Source organism: Pan troglodytes, chromosome 4 (assembly GCF_028858775.2).
Source record: "Pan troglodytes isolate AG18354 chromosome 4, NHGRI_mPanTro3-v2.0_pri, whole genome shotgun sequence".
Lineage (NCBI taxonomy): Eukaryota > Metazoa > Chordata > Mammalia > Primates > Hominidae > Pan > Pan troglodytes.
In genome coordinates, this window is record NC_072402.2 from 75,462,488 (window position 1) to 75,483,306 (window position 20,819).

Genomic DNA, 20,819 nt, shown 5'->3' on the forward strand with positions numbered 1-20,819 from the left:
TTAGTTAGCTATCATGCCTAATATATATTTCTCTTAGATTTGAGATGTATGATTTCATTCATCTCATTTGCTTAAAAGTATGAAACAGTACAGAGCCCCTTTATAAATTTCCTGTTTACAATTTATTATACAGAGCCTTTTGATTTTTCTTCAGTAATATTTCATTATCTGAAAAACTTAGGTACATCAGGTATGAAAATTTTCTAGTATTCCACTCTTCTAGATAGCTTAGTAAAATGTTAAATGAAACCACTGCAAGTTTTAAAAACTGAATAAAGCCATTAAGTTCCTAGAGAAAGAAATTTATTGTAATTGTTTTTATTCATTTACAGCACAATCATTAAAACTTTTTTTTTTCCAGAAACATTTGGGACGCAAGCTTAGTTGTGGAGAGAATATTCAAGAGTGGCAACAGAGAGATCACTGCAGTAAGTGTGTATAATATTATTTTGTTATTTTTGTGTAGCCAGTTGATGGTATAAATGGTTAGATTGTTTCACATTTCCTGATATTACACAAATAAGATGGCAAAGGTTTTTTTTTTTTTTTTTTTTTTTTTTTTCGAGACAGAGTCCTGCTCTGTCTCCCAGGCTGGAGTGCAGTGGCCCAATCTCAGCTTACTGCAACCTCTGCCCTCTGGAGTCAAGCGATCCTCCCACCTCAACCTCCTGAGTACCTGGGATTACAGGTGTGCGCCACCATGCCTGGCTAATTTTTGTAGTTTTTGTAGAGATAGGGTTTCACCATGTTGCCCAGGCCAGTCTCAAACTCCTAGACTCAAGCAAACCACCTGCCTTGGCTTCCCAAAGTGCTAAGATTACAGGCAGGGGGCCTCAGCGCCTGGCGGGTTATTCTTTTATGTATATGTTTGCATTCTTGGACAACAAACTGCTTACCTTCAGGTTTAAATCTCATCTCTAACATTGATTAACTGTCTGAATATGAGTAAATTACTTAACATTTCAGAGCCTGATACCTCATGGTAAAAGAAGGGGCATAGTATATCTCCCTCATAAGGTTGTCATGAGGGATAACTCAAGCAACTTAATATTGCTCAAATTTTACTATGTAATACTTTGACATATATATGAACGAAAACTCCATGGACCCAGCACTAATTTCCATGAATTGGCATACTTTACAGACTGCTTTTTGCTCTTGTTGCCCAAGTTGGAGTGCAGTGGCACAGTTTCACTCTTGTTGCCCAAGCTGGTGTGCAATGGCATTATCTCGGCCCATCGTAACCCCTGCCTCCTGGGTTCAAGCGATTCTTCTGCCACAGCCTCACGAGTAGCTGGGATTACAGGTGCGCGCCACCATGCCCAGCTGATTTTTTGTATTTTTAGTAGAAACAGTGTTTTACTATGTTAACCAGGCTGGTCTCGAACTCCTGACCTCAAATGATCCGCCCACCTCGGCCTCCACTGAGAATACAGGCGTGAGCCACCATGCCCAGTTCAAATATATTTTTAATTGTGAGGCTCTTAAAGTTCATGAGTTGGGCACAGTGGCCCGTGCCTGTAACCGCAATGCTTTGGAAGGCTTGAGCCCAGGAGTTCAGGACCAGCCAGGGCAACGCAGCCAGATGCCTTTTCTATAAAATACAATAAGATTAAAATTAGTCAGATATGTGGTGGCATGTGCCGGTACTTCCAGCTAATTGGGAAGGAGGATCACTTGAACTTAGGAAGTCAAGGCTGCAGTAAGATATGATCCGCACCACTACACTCCCAGGCAACAACAAGACGCTGTCTCTCAAAAAAAAAAAGTTCAAGTTTCTAAGAATAAGAGTGTATTTGCCTAACACAGTATATGATTCCATTTATATGAAGTTTAAAAACTTGTAAAATTAATCTATGTTGATAGGAGTAAGAAAAGTAGTTACCTCAGAGGTGGGATGACTAATGGCTACAAAGGAACATAGGAAACTTTCTTTGGTGTTGGAAATTTTCTGTATTGTGGTCTGGGTGATGACTATACAAAAATATATAAAAGTAATCAAGATGTTTTCTTAGTATTTGTATTTTATTGTATGTTAGTTATGCATCAGTGTTACTGGCAGGAGAGGAAGTGTGTAGGTATACTTTATTCGGATCAACAGGTGTGAATTGATACAAGAAATAACTATAGAGATACTCATTTCAAAATTAAAATTGTTTATATTATAGCTATACAGAGGGTGTGTTTTTAAACTTTTGAAAAATCTTTCATTTTTACAGATTGAAAGTAGTGTTCCCTGCCAACTGCTAGAGTCAGTGCTACAAGAACTAAAGGGTTTGCAGGAATTTCTAGACAGAAACTCCCAGTTTGCAGGAGGACCATTAGGAAATCCAAAGTAAGAATAAATAGGGTTTATTAATTCATCTTTTTCTTTTCGTTGTATTTTTTGTTGAGATAATTTACATACTACAAAGTTGGTCCTTTTAAAGTGTGCAGTTTAGTATTTTTTAGTGTATCTACAAGGTTATGCAACCATCACCACTATCTAATTTTAGAACATTTTCATCACAGCAATAAGAAACTCTGGTGCCCATGACCAGCCATTATTATTCATGGACCTTCCCCCAGTCCCTGGCAACCACTAATCTACTTTCTGTCTCCACAGATCTGCCTTTTCTGACTATTTACATAAATATTATATTTTATATATTACATAAGATACACAATATATAAATATATGAATATATGTAAATGGAATGTTTATATAAATATAGTTATATAAATGGAATGTTTATATAAATATAGTTATATAAATGGAATGTTTATATAAATATAGTTATATAAATGGAATATTTATAGAAATATTTCTATGAATGGAATATTTATAGACATATTTATATACATTGAATCTTTATAGAAATATTTATATAAATGGAAGTATGCAACAGATAACCTTTGGTGTCTGTTTCTTTCCCCAAGCATGTTTTCAAGGTTTGATTGTTGTAGCATGTATTACTACTTTGTCTCATTTCTCAGTTTATCAGTTGATAGATATTTGGGTTGTTTCAGCTTTTTGGCTAATAAGAATGCTGATATGAGCATTCCTGTACAAGTTTTTGTGTGGACATGTGTTTAGACAGACTGTTGCTCTGTCACCCGTGCTGGAGTACGAAGGCTCCAACTTGGCTCACAGCAACCTCCGCCTCCCAGGTTCAAGCAATTCTCCTGCCTCAGCCTCCCAAGTAGCTTAGATTACAGATGTGCACCACCATGCCCAGCTAATTCTTCTTTGTATTTTCAGCGGAGACGGGGTTTCACCATGTTGACCAGGCTGGTCTTGAACTCCTGACCTCATCATCCACTGGCCTCAGCCTCCCAAAGTTCTGGGATTACAGGCGTGAGCCACCGTGCCCGACCAAGAGTGGACATTTGGGTTTTTTTTTGAGACGGAGTTTCGCTCTTGTCGCCCAGGCTGGAGTGCAATGGTGCAATCTCGGCTCACTGCAACCTCCACCTCCTAGGTTCAAGCGATTCTCCTGCCTCAGCCTCCTGAGTAGCTGGGGTTACAGGCGCCTGCCACCATGCCCAGCTAATTTTTCTATTTGTAGTAGAAATGGAGTTTCACTATGTTGGCCAGGCTGGTCTCAAACTCCTGACCACCTTCAGGTGATCCACCATGCCCAGCAATAATGGATTTTTTTTTTTTTTTTTTTGAGACAGAGTCTCGCTCTGTCGCCCAGCCTGGAGTGCAGTGGTGCGGTCTCAGCTCTGCAACCTCCGCCTCCCGGGTTCATGCCATTCTCCTGCCTCAGCCTCCCGAGTAGCTGGGACTACAGGCGCTCGCCACCACACCCAGCTAATTCTTTGTATTTTTAGTAGAGACTGGGTTTCACCGTGTTAGCCAGGATGGTCTCGATCTCCTGACCTCGTGATCTGCCCGCCTCGGCCTCCCAAAGTGCTGAGATTACAGGCGTGAGCCACCGCGCCCAGCCAAGAATGGATATTTTTAAGCCTCTAATATAATACGGACTTTTTGTTGAAAAATAATAATCACATTGCATTGGGGGAGTCACATCACTCCTTAGAATTGTTAACGAGGTATTACAGTATAATCTTTTTAAAGCATATGTAGGCCAGGCAGAGTGGCTCACACCTGTAATCCCAACACTTTGGAAAGCTAAGGCAGGAGGATTGCTTGAAGCCAGGAGTTCGAGACCAGCCTGGGCAATATAGGAGACCTTGTCACTATAAAAACACATAAATAGGCCGGGCGTGATGGCTGATGCCTGTAATCCCAGTACTTTGGGAGGCTGAGGCAGGCGGATCACCTGAGGTTGGGATTTCGAGACCAGCCTGACCAACGTGGAAAAACCCCCATCTCTACTAAAAATACAAAACTAGCCAGGTGTGGTGGCACATGCCTGTAATCCCAGCTACTAGCTAGGCTGAGGCAGGCGAATCACTTAAACCTGGGAGGCGGAGGTTGCGGTGAGCCGAGATCGTGCCATTGCACTCCAGCCTGGGCAACAAGAGTGAAACTCTGTCTCAAAAAAAAAAATCATAAATAAATAATAAAGCATACATAAATATACACTTCTTTAAAAGCAAAAACAGAGTCTAAGTAAGTACACTTTTATATAACATTGTTCATACTTTGTGTGTGTGCGTGTATACATTTATATATATTCCCCTGCCCCCGCCGAGGCAGAGTCTTGCTCTGTTGCCCAGGCTGGAGTGCAGTGGTGCAATCTCAGCTCACTGCAACCTCTGCCTCCTGGGCTCAAGCAGTTCTTCTGCCTCAGCCTCCCGAGTAGCTGGGATTACATGCATGTGCCACCAAGCCTGGCTAATTTTTGTATTTTTAGTAGAGATGGGGTTTCACCATGTTGCCCAGGATGGTCTCGATCTCTTGACCTCGTGCTCCGCCCGCCTCAGCCTCCCAAAGTGCTGGGATTACAGGGGTGAGCCACCGTGCCTGGCCTGTCTTTATCTTTTAAGCAGGAGAATTTACCTCCTTCCCATTTTATTGGAATTAGTTAAATGTGGTTTATTGTTTTGGTTTGGTTTTTTTGGAGACAGAGTCTTGCTTTGTCGCCCAGGCTGCAATGCAGTGGTGCAATCTCAGCTCACTGCAACCTCCAACTCCCTGGCTCAAGCGATTCTCCTGCCTCACCCTTCCAAGTAGCTGAGACTACAGCCCCACACCACCATGCCTGGCTAATTTTTCTATTTGTAGCAGAGACAGGGTTTTGCCATGTTGGCAAGGCTGATCTTGAACTCTTGACCTCAGATAATCCACCTTCTTCAGCCTCCCAAAGTTCTGGGATTACAGGAGTGAGCCACTGCATCTGGTCTAGTTAAATGTTTGATTTTTTTCTCCCCATCCTGAATTTGTGCTTTTTGTTTATTTTCTTCCCTTTCCCATTTCCTTATTGTATTGGATTGATCAGGCCTCTCTCTACCTTAAACACCAATTAAGAAGTTCTACATATGATTTTTCTTCCTCTGTTAGTCTTAAATTCTGACAGACATGCATCTCAGTCAGCATTAATAATTTAACAAACTCTATTACATTTTGTTTCCTTGCCTTCTACTGCCATCCCTCCCCCTCCAAATTATCTGGAATTTTACTTGTCAGATGTTTTTAGTTTGTTTGGTTTTTTTTCTAACATTATGGTCTTTTGTTAATTGAATTTTACCATTACATCTGCAATTATATGTAAATTTTCTAATCTACTTCTAATTTCTCTTAATTACTCATTTATCTTTACAGTTTTTAGCAGGATGTTTTTTTCATTGATGTTTCTTGAATTGTCACAGAAGCAGTTCTGTCATCTGCAAATAGAGATAGTTTCATCTTTTCCATCTTTTCTTGTCTAGCTCTACTTGCTTTCTCCTCTCTGCACAAGGTAATCTCTCTCTCTCTTTTTTTTTTTTTAATTGAGACAGAGTTTCACTCTTATTACCTAGGCTGGAGTGCGATGGCATGATCCTCGGCTCACCGCAACCTCCGCCTCCCGGGTTCAAGCGATGCTCCTGCCTCAGCCTCCTGAGTAGCTGGGATTACAGGCATGAGCCACCACGCCCAGCTAATTTTGTATTTTTAGTAGAGACGGGGTTTCTCCTTGTTGGTCAGGCTGGTCTCAATCTCCCAACCTCAGGTTATCCACCCGCCTCAGCCTCCCAAGGTGCTGGGATTACAGGCATGAGCCGCTGCGCCCTGCCACTTATCTCTGTCTGTCTTTTCTCTTTTTTTTTTCTTTTTTAGGCAATCTTGCTCTGTCATTGAGGCTGGAGTGCAGTGATGTGATCATTATTCCCTGCAATCTCAGACTCAGCTGCCTGAGTAGCTGGGGCTACAGGCGTGTGCTGCCACACCTGGCTGATTTTTTCTTATTTTTCTCAGAGATTGGGTCTCACTGTGTTGCCCAGGCTGGTCTCAAACTCTTGGCCTCAAGTTATGCTCCCTCCTTAGCTTCCCAAAGTGCTGAGATTACAGGCATGACCCACTGCATCCACCCTTACTTGAGGTGTTTTTTGGTTTTCTTTTTTGAGACTGGTCTCACTCTGTTGCCCAGGCTGGAGTGCAGTGGCATGATCACGGCTCACCGCAACTTTGACCTCCCAGCTTCAAGTGATCCTCCCACCTCAGCCTCCTGAGTAGTTGGGACTACAGGCACATGCTACCATGCTCAGCTAATTTTTTTATTTCACATTTTGTAGAGACAAGTTCTCACTGTTTTGCCCACGTTGATCTTGCACTCCTGGGCTTAGGTGATCCTCCTGTCTTGGCCTCAAAAAATGCTGGGATTTTAGGCATGAGCCATCCGCACTCAGCCCTTATTGAATATGTTTAACATATTCATATATTTAACATATTGAATATGCTTACCATATTCAATAAGTGAGTTTGTCAAATGTATTTACTGCATTTTACAGAGATGATCATATCATTTCCCCCCTTACCTTTAACAATAGAGTTAATACATGTCCTAATTTCGACCAACCCTTGGATTCCTATAACATTAGTTTCATTGACTATGGAAATTTTTTAAACAGATTTTTGAGATCTACTTTACATACCACTAAATTTACTCATTTTGAATGTTCAGTTCAGTGACTTTTAGTAAATTTCATAGAATTGTGCAACCATCACCACAGTCCAGTTTTAGCACACTTCCATTATCTAGGAGACATACCTCATGTCCATTAGCAGTCACTTTCCATTCCCACTTCTTAGCCCCAGACACTTACTGATCTGCTCTATCTCTGTAGATGTGCCTATTCTTGACATGTCATATAAACAGAATCATACTGTGTGGCCTTTGAGTCTGGCTTCTTTCACTTAGTGTGTTTTGGGGGCTCATGTTTGAGATTTATGTGGTAGGATGTATTCATGCTTTGTTCGTTTTTATTGCCCAATGAATGTGGGATTTTAAGATCATAGACCATTTCTCAGATCTTCGTATACATTTTGCACCATTTTCTTCCCAAAGTTTAATGTTGTAGATGAAAAAGTACATTATCTGTATGATTCTCCTTCCTTTGTAAGTGACTTAGTGTTTACTTTGAAATTTTTTTGTGTTTTTTTCTTTTTGTTACCGAAATTCAAAAGTCACATGATGTCTTTAGGTATATCTTCTTTACAGCTCTCAGTGAGCCTTTAGAATGAATGTCTTGGCTTTGATCAGTTTTCTTCTCTCGTTTTTTATGTATTGTGATACACATTGAATATCCCTTATCCGAACTGTTTGGAACCAGAAGTGTTTTGGCTTTCACGTTTTTTTTTATTTTTAAATATTTGCATTATACTTAGGTTGAGCACCCCATTCCGAAAATTTGAAATCGAAATTGCTCCAGTGCGCATTTCCTTTGAGCATCATGCTGATGTGCAAAACGTTTCAGATTTGGGGACATTTCAGATGTTAGTTTTTTTTTTTATTAGGGATACTCAATCTATGTTTCTTCTGTCCCATTCTCTTTGGAGAATCATATTAACTCTTTTGTATCTAGCTTGTTTCTTCTCTTCCATAATTTCCTTCCTTCCTTTCTCTCCTTTACCCCCTCTTTTTACTTGATCTTTTTTTTTCTACAGATTAGGAAAATTTATAGCTGATGTTCTCAGTCATTTAATTGATTTAATCTCAGTCATTTTAAGTAGCATCTGTTTAGTCTGTGTCATAAATTTTTTCTGGCCATCAGCCCTTCTGGTGTTGGTTGCCCAACCTTATGAATTATTTAAAAAAAGTAAACATATTAAATGTTTGAATTGTACTGTATGTGTTATATCTCAATAAAGCTGTTATAAACACACACATTCTGCAATTTCTGTTTCAGTACTACTGCTAAAGTGCAGCAGAGGCTGATAGGATTCATGCGTCCTGAAAACGGAAATCCCCAGCAAATGCAACAGGAACTGCAGAGGAAGTTTCATGGTAAATTATTGCTTCTCATCAGTTAAGCGTACATGACCTCAGTAAAATTTTATTACTTGAATAGAAAACAATGGACTTTCTTAGTAAGATGTACTTTGTACACAAATATTTGTAATTAAAATATCAGTGTAATTGGGTCCGGGGTGGTGGTTCACACCTGTAATACCAGCACTTTGGAAGGCTGAGTTGGGAGGATCACCTCTTCCTGGGAGGCAGAGGTTGCAGTGAGCTGAGATCATGCCACTGCACTCCAGCCTGGGTGACAGAATGAGACCCTGCCTCAAAAAAAAAAAAAAAAAAAGTGTGATTGGGAAAGTAGGATAATATGGATATTGTATATTTCCCTATCTCTTTTAGCATATACATTTTTGTTCCTTCCTCCACCAGAAAACATGATACACACCTATTTCATTATGTTTTTTTTTATTGTGGTGAAATATATATATACCATAAAATTTACCATTTTTACTTTTTATTTGTTTATGTTTCTGAGACAGAGTTTCACTCTTGTTTCCCAGGCTGGAGTGCAATGGCGTGATCTTGGCTCACTGCAACCTCTGCCTCCTGGGTTCAAGAAATTCTTCTGCCTCAGCCTCCCGAGTAGCTGGGATTAGAGGCATGTGCCACTACGCCCGGCTAATTTTGTATTTTCAGAAGAGACGGGGTTCTTTATGTTGGTCAGGCTGGTCTCGAACTTCCAACCTCAGGTGATCCCGTCCGCCTCGGCCTCCCAAAGTGCTGGGATTACAGATGTGAGCCACCGTGCCCGGCCCCATTTTTACTTTATTTTATTTATTTATTTATTTTTTTGAGACAGAGTCTCACTCTGTCACCCAGGCTGGAGTGCAGTGGCATGATCTCGGCTCACTGCAAGCTCCACCTCCTGGGTTCACTCCATTCTCCTGCCTCAGCCTTCCGAGTAGCTGGGACTACAGGCGCCCGCCACCACACCTGGCTAATTTTTTTTTTTTTGTATTTTTAGTAGAGACGGGGTTTCACCGTGTTTAAGCAGGATGATCTCAATCTCCTGACCTCATGATCCGCCCGCCTCAGCCTCCCAAAGTGCTGGGATTACAGGCAAGAGCCACTGCGCCTGGCCCGTTTTTACTGTTTTTAAGTGTACAGTTCAGTGGCATTCAGTATATTCATTTTATGTACCCATTACCAACATCTATCTCCAGAACTTTTGTCATCTTCCCCAAAAATGTCACTCTGGGCTGGGCGCAGTGGCTCTCACCTGTAATCCCAGCACTTTGGGAGGCCATGGCAGGTGGATCACCTGAGGTCAGGAGTTCAAGACCAGCCTGGCCAACATGTTGAAACCCCATCTCTACCAAAAATACAAAAATTAGCCAGGCATGGTGGCGCAGGCACCTGTAATCCCAGCTGCTCGGGAGGCCCAGGCAAGAGAATCACTTGAACCCAGCAGGCGGAGGTTGCAGTGAGCCGAATTTGTGCCATTGCACCCTAGCCTGGGCAACAAGAGCAAGACTCTGTCTTAAAAAAAATAAACACCAAAAGTCACTCTGTACCCATGAAATAATAACCCCCCATTTTTTTCCCCTATCCTAGGTCCCTGGCAACCACCATTCTACTTTCTGTCTCTTGAATTTTACAACTCTGGGTACCCTATTAGGATGAAATCAAATTTTTCATTTTGTGGCAGGCTTATGTCACTTAGCATACTGTCCTCGAGGTTCATCCATGTTGTAACGTGTCAGAATTTCCTTCCTTTTTAAGACTGAGTAATTTCTATTGTGTATATGTGCATATGTGCACATATACCACACTTCCTTTATCCATTCATCTGTTGATGGACACTGAGTTACTTCCGTTTTTTGGCTATCATGAATAATGCTGCTATTAACATGGGTGAACAAATACAAATTAAAGTCTCTGCTTTCAGTTCTTTTGGGTATATACCCAGAAGTGGAATTGCTATATCATATGGTAATTCTATTACTAATTTTTTTGATGAAATGCCATACTGTTTCATAGCAGCTACTGCATTTTATGTTTATGTTTATCTTTATTTCTTTTTGAGACGGAGTTTCACTCTTGTCTCCCAGGCTGGAGTGCAATGGTGCGATCTCAGCTCACTGCAGCCTCCACCTCCCAGGTTCAAGCAATTCTGCCTCAGCCTCCCGCTAGCTGTGGTTACAGGCATGTGTCACCACACCCAGCTAATTTTTTTATTTTTAGTATAGTTGGGCTTTCACCATGTTGGCCAGGCTGGTCTTGAACTCCTGACCTCGGGTGATCCACCCACTTCGGCCTCCCAAAGTGGTAGGATTACAGGCGTGAGCCACTGCGCCTGTCCAGCCACAGCATTTTATACTTCTAGTAGCAATGCACAAGGGTTCCAATTTCTTCACATCTTTGCCAACATTTGTCATGTTTCTGTCCTTTTATATATAGCCATCCTAATGAACATGGAATGGCATCTCATTGGGATTTTGATTTGCATTTCCCTAATGATTAGTAATATGCCTTTTTATAGAGCTAAAAATATGAATCAAATATTTCATTGTGCTTTTTATCAATTATAAGTAGTAACAAGTAAGGAAAGAGCAAGGCAACTGAAAAGAGCTCATAATCTTCAGTTATTCCAGATACAAGTTAGAACAATAATAAGTTATTGCATGAACTTTTTGTGCCATTTAATTTTTTCTAAGTTCTTTTGCCTTCCATTGTTAGGGTTAGAGTTACTTTTTCTGGCCGTGATAGAACTTTCTGGTTTGTTTGTTTTGAGATGGAGTCTCGCTTTTTCGCCGAGGCTGGAGTGCATTGGCACAATCTTGGCTTACTGCAACCTCTACCTCCCAGGTCCAAGCGATTCTCCTGCCTCAGCCTCTCAAGTAGCTGGGATCACAGGCGTGTGCCACCACACCCATCTAGTTTTTGTGTTTTTAGTAGAGATGAGGTTTTGCCACTTTGGCCAGGCCGGTCTTGAACTCATGACCTCAGGTGATCCGCCCAACTCGGCCTCCCAAAGTGCTGGGATTACTTGCGTGAGCCACCACGCCTGGCCAGTAGAACTTTCTCAGTTAACACTCAACCATTTACTTTTGTCCCAAGTTACTTTCTTCCCTACTGAGGACCCTAGGTTTCTATTCATCATTTTGTAAATTCTTTTTTACTATCTTTTAAATTTTTTGTCTCTCTTTTATTTTTTTGGAGATGGAGTCTTGCTCTGTCGCCCAGGCTCCGCCTCCTGGGTTCACGCCATTCTCCTGCCTCAGCCTCCCAAGTAGCTGGGACTACAGGTGCCCGCCACCACACCTGGCTAATTTTTTTGTATTTTTAGTAGAGACGGGTTTTCACCACGTTAGCCAGGATGGTCTTGATCCTCTGACCTTGTGATCCGCCTGCCTCGGCCTCCCAAAGTGCTGGGATTACAGGCGTGAGCCACTGTGCCTGGCCTTAAATTTTTTCTCTTTTTGAAAAAATGTTGAAATTGTTTGCCTGTCCTCCAATTTTGTTTCTGTTCTGTTCTGTTCTGTTTTTTGTTTTGTTTTGTTTTGAGACAGCATCTTGCTCTGTTGCCCAGGCTGGAGTGCAATGGTGCCATCTTGGCTCACTGCAACCTCCACCTCCTGGGTTCAAGCGATAATCGTGGCTCAGCCACCTGAGTAACTGGGATTACAGGCATGTGCCACCACACCTGGCTAATTTTTGGATTTTTAGTAGAGATGGGGTTTTGCCATGTTGGCCAAGCTGGTCTTAAATTCATGGCTTCAAGTGATCCGCCCACCTCGGCCTCCCAAAGTGCTAGGATTACAGCCCTGAGCCACTGTGCCCAGCCACCATTTAGCAAATTTTTTTTCTGAGCAGCTAATGATATTTCATTATGGCTTTGAGATTACATTACTAAACATTGGTGAGGATTTGTACAAATAGGAGCATTTGAATTGCTGGCAGTTCATACTGAAACAACTGCTTTGGAGAGCAATTTGATCATATCTGGTAAAAGCTAAACATATACTCTTAAAGCTGATTTTGTCACTTCTAGGTATATACCCTTAGAGGAGTTTTTTTCAAACTTTTTCCCACAGTAAGAAATATATCTTACATGGCCAGGTGCGGCGGCTCACGCCTTTAATCCCAGCACTTTGGGAGGCCAAGGCGGGCAGATCATTTGAGGTCAGGAGTTTGCGACCAGCCTGGCCAACATGGTGAAACCCTGCCTCTACAAAAAATACCAAAATTAGGTGGGCATGCTGGCGGGTGCCTGTAATCCCAGCTACTCGGGAGGCTGAGGCAGGTGAATCGCTTGAACCCAGGAGGCAGAGGTTGCAGTGAGCTGAGATCATACCACTGCACTCCAGCCTGGACAACAGAGCAAGACTCCGTCTCGGGGAAAAAAAGAAGAAATATATCTTACATTATGACTCAGATGTTTAAAAGCATACACACAAACTAAAATAGATTTTCCTGAAATAATTTTGTTTTATACTCTGATATTTCTTTCTTTTTTGAATTATTTTCTACTTTCTATATTTGAGGGGTGAGCAAAAAGCTATGATGACTGACTAAATTGATTTCATGACTCGCCAATGCGTGTTGACCTAGGGTTTGAGAAACTCAGTCCTAGACTAACTTGACTGTGCTTTCTAGGAGATGTTCTTTAAGAATATTTATTGCATCATTGTTTTATTATCAAAATACTAGAAACAGTGTAATGTCCTCCAAGTGAAAAATGGGCCAAATTGTGGCATACTTACATGATGGAACACTCAGTAGTGAAAATAAATGTACTAGATTTATATTTATCAGTGTGGATAGTCTGTGAACATATAACTGAATAGAAAAAGCGATGGTGGGCCGGGTGTGGTGGCTCACGCCTGTAATCCTAGCACTTTGGGAGGCCAGGGCAGGTGGATCACGAGGTCAGGAGATTGAGACCATCCTGGCTAACATGGTGAAACCCCGCCTCTACTAAATATACAAAAAATTAGACGGGCTTAGTGGCGGGCGCCTGTATTCCCAGCTACTTGGGAGGCTGAGGCAGGAGAATGGCGTGAACCCGGGCGGCGGAGCTTGCAGTGAGCCGAGATCGCGCCACTGCACTCCAGCCTGGGCGACAGAGCGAGACTCCATCTCAAAAAAAAGAAAAAAGAAAAAGCGATGGTGTATTTGTTAAAAATACAGAGTTTTTTTTTTTTTTTTTGAGATGGAGTCTCGCTCTGTCGCCCAGGCTGGAGTGCAGTGGCGCGATCTCGGCTCACTGCAAGCTCCACCTCCCGGGTTCACGCCATTCTCCTGCCTCAGCCTCCCGAGTAGCTGGGACTACAGGCACCCGCCATCCCCCCCACCAGCTAATTTTTTATGTTTTTAGTAGAGACCGAGTTTTACCGTGTTAGCCAGGACGGTCTCGATCTCCTGACCTCATGATCCACCTGCCTCGGCCTCCCAAAGTGCTGGGATTACAGGCGTGAGCCACCGCGCCCAGCCACACAGCAATATTTTCATGGTTTATGTGTACCTACACAAACACAGAAGCATATATATATACACACACGGAGAAGATAAAAACATAAATACTACTGATTATCATGGTTGCCTCTAATGGGGGCTAGGAAGAAAACAACAGGGATTTCAACCTTAACTACAGTTTTTATTTGAAATAAAGCAACTTAACCTATGTTATTTTATAATAATTTATTTTGTTTTCTCATTAGAGGCTCAACTAAGTGAAAAGATTTCACTTCAGGCAATTCAGCAGTTGGTTCGAAAATCATATCAGTCTCTGGCTTTATGGAAACTTCTTTGTGAACATCAATTCACTGTCATTGTGGCAGAACTTCAGAAGGTAAGTTTTTTTTATTTTTTTATGATTATACCATTAATACTATGTTTGGATTTTTTTGGATGAGTATTTTGGCTTTGGAGGGGATTATTTTGGGAAGCATTTAAGTTATGATGAAGTTAGTATGTTATGGGAAGATGGCACAAAAGCGTACCAACTTGGGGGACCTATTTTTTCAAAGCCACAAGTTTTTACTTGTGGGTATGTGAATGAAGTCATACTTTACAAAACATATTTTTTAAAACAGTGGACTTTACCCTTTATTTGAGCTACAGGTTCTTCTGAGAATCTGAAAAAAGCTATCTCTCACTACCCTTAAAGAAATGCATATCGACATGGACACACAGACTTTTGCTTATAATTTCAAAGGGCCCAACAACCTAAATTAAATACTCTTGACTGGGCACCATGCCTCACGCCTGTGATCCCAACACTTTGGGAGGCTGAGGCAGGAGGATCACTTGAGCCTAGGAATTCAAGACTATCCTGGGCAAGATGTCAGGACCCATCTCTACTAAAAATAAAAAATAAATTAGTCAAGTGTGGTGGCACATGCCTGTAGTCCCAGCTACTTGGGAGGCTGAAGTGGGAGGAGCACTTGAGCCTGGGAGGTTGAGGCGCCACTTAGCCATGATGGTGCCACTGCACCCCAGCCTGGGTGACAGAGTGAGACCCTGTCTCTCTCTCACACACACACACACATACACCACTCCTACTTCATTTTATGTTTTCTTTTTTTTTTTTTTAAGAGATGGAGTCTCACTCTGTCGCCCAGGCTGCAGTTGTGCAATCTCGGCTCATTGCAACCTCCACCTCCCGGATTCTAGCAATTCTCCTGCCTCAGCCTCCCGAGTAGCTGGGATTACAGGTGCATGCCACCACGCCCAGCTAATTTTTTGTATTTTAGTAGAGACGGGGTTTCACCGTGTTGCCCAGGGTGATCTCGAACTCCTGAGCTCAGGTAATCCACCCGCCCCAGCCTCCCAAAATGCTAGGATTACAGACGTGACCCACCATGCCCGGCAACTGCTCCTACTTTAAAGGAAGATATTTATCACTGTAGGAAATAAATGGTTCATATTTCTTTTGATGTTCACATTTGAATCCTTTCTAAGGATAAGGATAATCAACATTAATCTAAATGTTAGATAGAATATATAGAGGAAATTTATTCCTACCTTTTATTTAATTGTGAGCATTTCTAAACGTATACAAAAGTAGAGCAAAAACTGTAACTCCCATATACATTTGACTCATTCAGCATTTTCAAGATACTGTGTTTCTAAAAAAAATAGTTCCTTGAACAACAACAATGTCATGATCAGTTACCAGTTTTTCTTGAGACAGTGTCTCGCTCTGTCACCCAGGCTGGAGTGCAGTGGCATGATCACAGCTCACTGCACCCTTGACCTCTCTGGACTCCAGTGATTCTCCTACTTTAGCCTCCCGAGTAGCTGGTACTATAGGCACACACCACTACGCCTAGCTAATTTTTGTATTTTTTTGTGGAGATGGGGTTTCACCGTATCTCCTAGGCTGGATAGTTACCAATATTAACTGTCAATATTTGATAGCAAAATCTGTCTTAAAAATGTCTTTTTACAGATTGGTTCATTCAAATCAGGATCTAAACAGTTTAATGGGTTTGCTCATGGAATTTGTTTTTCTCTTTCATCTGTTTCAGTCTGAAGCAGTCTTTCCTTCTTTTTCTTTTCCTTGCTGTTGCCTTGTAGAAATCCAGTCATCAATCCAGTAGAATGTCCAGCATTCTAAGGACATTCTAAGGCTTTTTTTTTAAAATCCTCTTTGTAGCGAGCTTCTTCCTCTATCTCCTGCATTTTCTATAAAATGAAAGTTTATTATATAGGCTTGATTCAGTTCAGGTCCTTTTTTGAGGAAGAATAGAATACTTCATAGGTAGTGGTTTATTCATCAGACTGTTAGAAGATACAAAAGGTTTCGTTGTCCTTCTTTTAGTTATACTAAGATGAATTGCTGGATTCAAGTAGTAAGCCTAATACTGCCATTGTGGAATTCTCCATCAGACTTTAATTGTCCATTGATAATCATTGCTGGAATTTATTATTTCATTTAGGATTACAAAAGGGTAATATTTATTTATTTGTTTGTTTGTTTTTTATTTTTTTTGAGACAGTGTCTCATTCTGTCACCCAGGCTGGAGTGCTGTGAAGCAATCTGAGATCACTGCAACCTCCACCTCCCGGGTACAAGCAGTTCTCCTGCCTCAGCTTCCCGAGTAGCTGGGACTATAGGCATGTGCCACGACGCCTGGCTGATTTTTGTAGTTTTAGTAAGAGACCAGGTTTCGCCATGTTGGCCAGGCTGGTGTTGAACTCCTGACGTCAGGTGATCCACCTGCCTTGGCCTCCCAAAGTGCTGGGATTACAGGCATGAGCCACCATGCCCAGCCAAAAGGATAATATTTTAAATCTGTGATTCCTTCTCCAGTTACTAGCTGCAATTCTGTAAAAAAAAAAAAAAAAAAAAATTTTTTTTCCTTGTCCTGTATGGATATTTCATTACTCTGAAACACTTACTTTTTGACTCTCATATACCATTTTTCAACGTTGGAAGGCAGTCTCCTAATTCTTTCCACTAGTGTCCAATGAATAGTGTGGCTTTTGTTGGTGGTTTTGTTTCTTTTAAACACATACTGTTTTTTATTTTTAAAAATTCAAGCTAATATATTTAATTATGAAACTTATCTTTTTCATACCAAGTAGAATAATAGTTTTGAGTTTTATTGAGTGATAAATATATTGTAGGTAGGTTTTTATCCTGGGTATGTTTTTGTGATCCATCTTCAAAGCTCTCTTCCTTACATCACCAATGGCATGCTCAATGAATGCAAATTAAAGATTTGTTCAAGAATTTTAACACAGTTTGGATATTTCCTTGAATTTAGAAAAAAGAGATAGCAGTCACATCACTAACAGAATCTTTTACTATAGTGTAAATCAATACTTTAGAGCTTCATTTGGACAAGCAGATTTGTTCACAATACAGATTAAACTCCAATATTATTATAAGGCCTAGAATAATGGAATTCTAACAGTGTTTAGGAAGGAGTAATATGTAAGCCCAAGATTTTCAAATATAGCCAAGTGATTGTTTTTTCCATTTTATAACCAAAGCCAGGAGATCTGACTCTAGTTTTGGCTCTACTTAAGCTTTACTTTTCTCATTTGGAAAGTGAGAGTTTTGGACTAGATCTACTGTAGGTTCTTTTCCAACTCTGTATGATTTTATGTAAGTTCGCAAAAATTTGTTTCTACTAATTAGTATATTTTCGCTTTTCAATTATAGAGTCTATTAATATTTAGGTTATTTTAATTTATTAAAATAATTTCATTATGTTTAGAAATATGGTATTTCTATAATTGTGATAGAAAAGTTTTATGCTCCTAGGAACTTCAAGAGCAGCTGAAGATCACCACCTTTAAAGATCTTGTAATCAGGGACAAAGAACTCACAGGGGCATTAATTGCTTCTCTTATCAACTGCTACATCAGAGATAATGCCGCTGTTGATGGCATTAGTTTACATTTACAGGATATCTGCCCACTTCTATATAGCACTGATGATGCAATTTGTTCTAAGGTATGATACTTTATTACCGATTTCATTGTTTGTTATAAGAGGTATCATGTATGATGAACCATCTTGTTTCACTTAATATAGGACCTCAGTCAGTTAGATCTCTTAACCTCTCCTAGACTCAGAATCCTCATCTAAGAAAGGGGTTGGAATATGTGGCTTCTTAAAACCTGTGTATACTCTTTTAAGCTTAGCTTTCCTTTTTAAAAATATTTTTATTTCTTTATTTGACACAAGGTTTCACTCTGTTGCTTAGGCTGTAGTGCAGTGCTGTGATCATAGCTCACAGTAGCTTCTAAGTCCTAGACTCAAGCAGGCCTCTCATGTAGCTAGGGGCTACGGGTGTGCACCACTACACCCAGCCAATTTTTTTGTTTTTTATAGAGACAAGTTCTGATTTGTTGCACAGGCTGGTCTTGAACTCTTGGCTTCAAGTGATCCTCCTGCCTCAGCCTCCCATAGTGCTGGGATTATAAGTGTGAGCCACCATGCCCAGACCTCCTTTAAGTTTTTCGTAAAGAATATTCTCTTTTTTTTTTTAAGACTGAGTACGATCTCAGCTTACTGCAACCTCCACCTCCCAGGTTCAAGTGATTCTCCTGCCTCGGCCTCCCAAATAGCTGGGATTACAGGTGTGCACCATCACACCTGGCTAATTTTTTATATTTTTGGTAGAGACAGGATTTCACCATGTTGTCTAGGCTGGTTTTGAACTCCTGACCTCCTCCTGCCTCGGCCTTGCAAAGTGTTGGGATTATAGACATGAGCCTCTGCGCCTGGCCCATAAAGAATCTTTGATAGTGTTTCTAGGCCATATTAAAAAACCAAAGGTGAGAAATTAAGAAAAATCACTAAATTTAGAAATTAAGGAAATTTAGGGAATAATTTATCTCCTTAGCTTAAGGAAAAGTACTAAAACTTCAAGTAAATCTTTTAGTGAATTAGAGTTAATGGGGGCATTTTTATTGATCCTTTCCTACAGGTGGAAAAAATAAATAAATCAGTGTCGCATGGACTGCCTGCTGCCCAATAATGTATTGACTAGGCAAGAGAATTACCAGACAAAAGTTCTCTTGCTTAACATATTTGGGAGAGGAATTAAGAATAGCTAGGAATCTTTGGTCAAAAACTTTTCTGCCTAAAATTAAGAAGTAAGTTTGTAGAGTTGTTTTCATTTTAATGGTAATAACCATATATAAATTTAGACATAGACTAAAACTTAGTTGACAGCATCATCTGTCTGCTTGATTTTATATATTTTTAAGTTCTTGTTATCTCCTCTTCTAGGCAAATGAGCTTCTCCAGCGTTCCCGACAAGTTCAAAATAAGACTGAAAAAGAAAGAATGTTAAGGGAATCATTAAAGGAATATCAAAAAATTAGCAATCAAGTGGACCTTTCCAATGTTTGTGCTCAGTATAGACAAGGTGAGAAATAAAATGTTTCTTGTATCTTTTACTCAACTCAAAAGACAAACAATAGTGTATGAATGAAGCAAGCTAATGATGAAAAGCCACTTTCCAGATGCAAATCTTCTTTCAGCATCAGAGGCCGAGTGAAAGGACGTAGGAATGTGGTATCATTGTGTTGCAATATTTGATGACTACACTGACCTGCAGAAGCTGTAATGTTCTTTCTATTTTTTGAAATGTACTTTTTTTTTTTGAGACGGAGTCTCGCTCTGTCAGCCAGGCTGGAGTGCAGTGGCACGATCTCAGCTCACTGCATCCTCTGCCTCCCAGGTTCCAGCAATTCTCCTGCCTCAGCCTCCCGGGTAGCTGGTATTACAGGCGCACGCCACCACGCCCAGCTAATTTTTTATTTTTTTATTTTTTTATTTTTTTTATTTTGAGACAGAGTCTTGCTCTGTCACCCAGGCTGAAGTGCAGTGGCGCGATCTCAGCTCACTGCAAGCTCTGCCTCCCAGGTTCACGCCATTCTGCCTCAGCCTCCCAAGTAGCTGGGACTACAGGCGCCCGCCACCATGCCCGGCTAATTTTTTTGTATTTTTAGTAGAGATGGGTTTCACCATGTTAGCCAGGATGGTCTCAATCTCCTGACATCATGATCCACCCACCTCAGCCTCCCAAAGCTCTGGGATTACAGGTGTGAGCCACCGCGCCCGGCCATTGCCCAGCTAATTTTTGTATTTTTAGTAGAGGTGGGGTTTTACCATGTTAGCCAGGGTGGTCTCGATCTCCTGACCTCAGGTGATCCACCCATCTCAGCCTCTCAAAGTGCTAGGATTACAGACATGAGCCGCTGCGCCCAGCCGAAATGTATAACTTTTTAGCATTAGAGTTTCAGTTCTTGTCCAGTTCAATTACTGTATGTTTTACATTGCTTTCTGGATTACATTTATTTTTCAGATATTTAAAATTTTTTATTGAGTTTTAAGGTATAATCTGCTTACTTTTTAAAAAATTACTTTAAATCAAATCTAACATAATGTAAAGGCCATAACTATTTGCACAGGTATTATTTTGAATCCCAAGGTATTTTTTCCCCCCAGTAGGGAACTAAAACTTTCCTTTTTGTTATTGGAAATAGGATCTTTTTTTTCCAATGAAGAAATATATATATATATATATATATATTTTTTTTTTTTTTCCTTTTTCTTTTTCTTTTTTTTTTTTTTTGAGACAGAGTCTTGTTCTGTCGCCCAGGCTGGAGTGCAGTGGTGCAATCTCAGCTCACTACAACCTCTGCCTCGCTAGTTCAAGTGATTCTCCTGCCTCAGCCTTTTGAGTAGCTGGGATTACAGGCGCGTGCCACCAGGCCCAGCTAATTTTTGTATTTTTAGTAGAGGTGGGGTTTCACCATGTTGGTCAGGCTGGTCTCGAACCCCTGACCTTGTGATCTGCCCCCTCTCAGCCTCCCAAAGTGCTGGGATTACAGGCATGAGCCACCACACCTGGCCCCCAATGAAGAAATATATTTAACAGTTGCATTTTAGGCATATTAAGACCTTTTCCTTCTGAAGACCTATCAGAAATATTTTATGTTAGTAGGGTGACT

General features: G+C 40.8%; 1 protein-coding gene across 4 annotated transcripts in view; it reads left to right on the plus strand.

Annotated features, from left to right (window-relative positions):
- Positions 1 to 20,819, plus strand: part of NUP155 (nucleoporin 155) — a 79,724-nt gene that overhangs the window by 45,235 nt on the left and 13,670 nt on the right. For 3 of the 4 annotated variants that reach the window (XM_016953406.3, XM_016953407.3, XM_016953409.4), the window contains 6 exons: positions 362 to 428; positions 2,220 to 2,335; positions 8,278 to 8,375; positions 14,057 to 14,187; positions 17,614 to 17,805; positions 19,090 to 19,228. In XM_016953406.3, coding sequence (XP_016808895.1) covers positions 362 to 428; positions 2,220 to 2,335; positions 8,278 to 8,375; positions 14,057 to 14,187; positions 17,614 to 17,805; positions 19,090 to 19,228 — 743 coding nt within the window. The remainder of the gene's footprint in view (positions 1 to 361; positions 429 to 2,219; positions 2,336 to 8,277; positions 8,376 to 14,056; positions 14,188 to 17,613; positions 17,806 to 19,089; positions 19,229 to 20,819) is intronic. The other variant, XM_016953408.3, reaches the window with a different exon arrangement.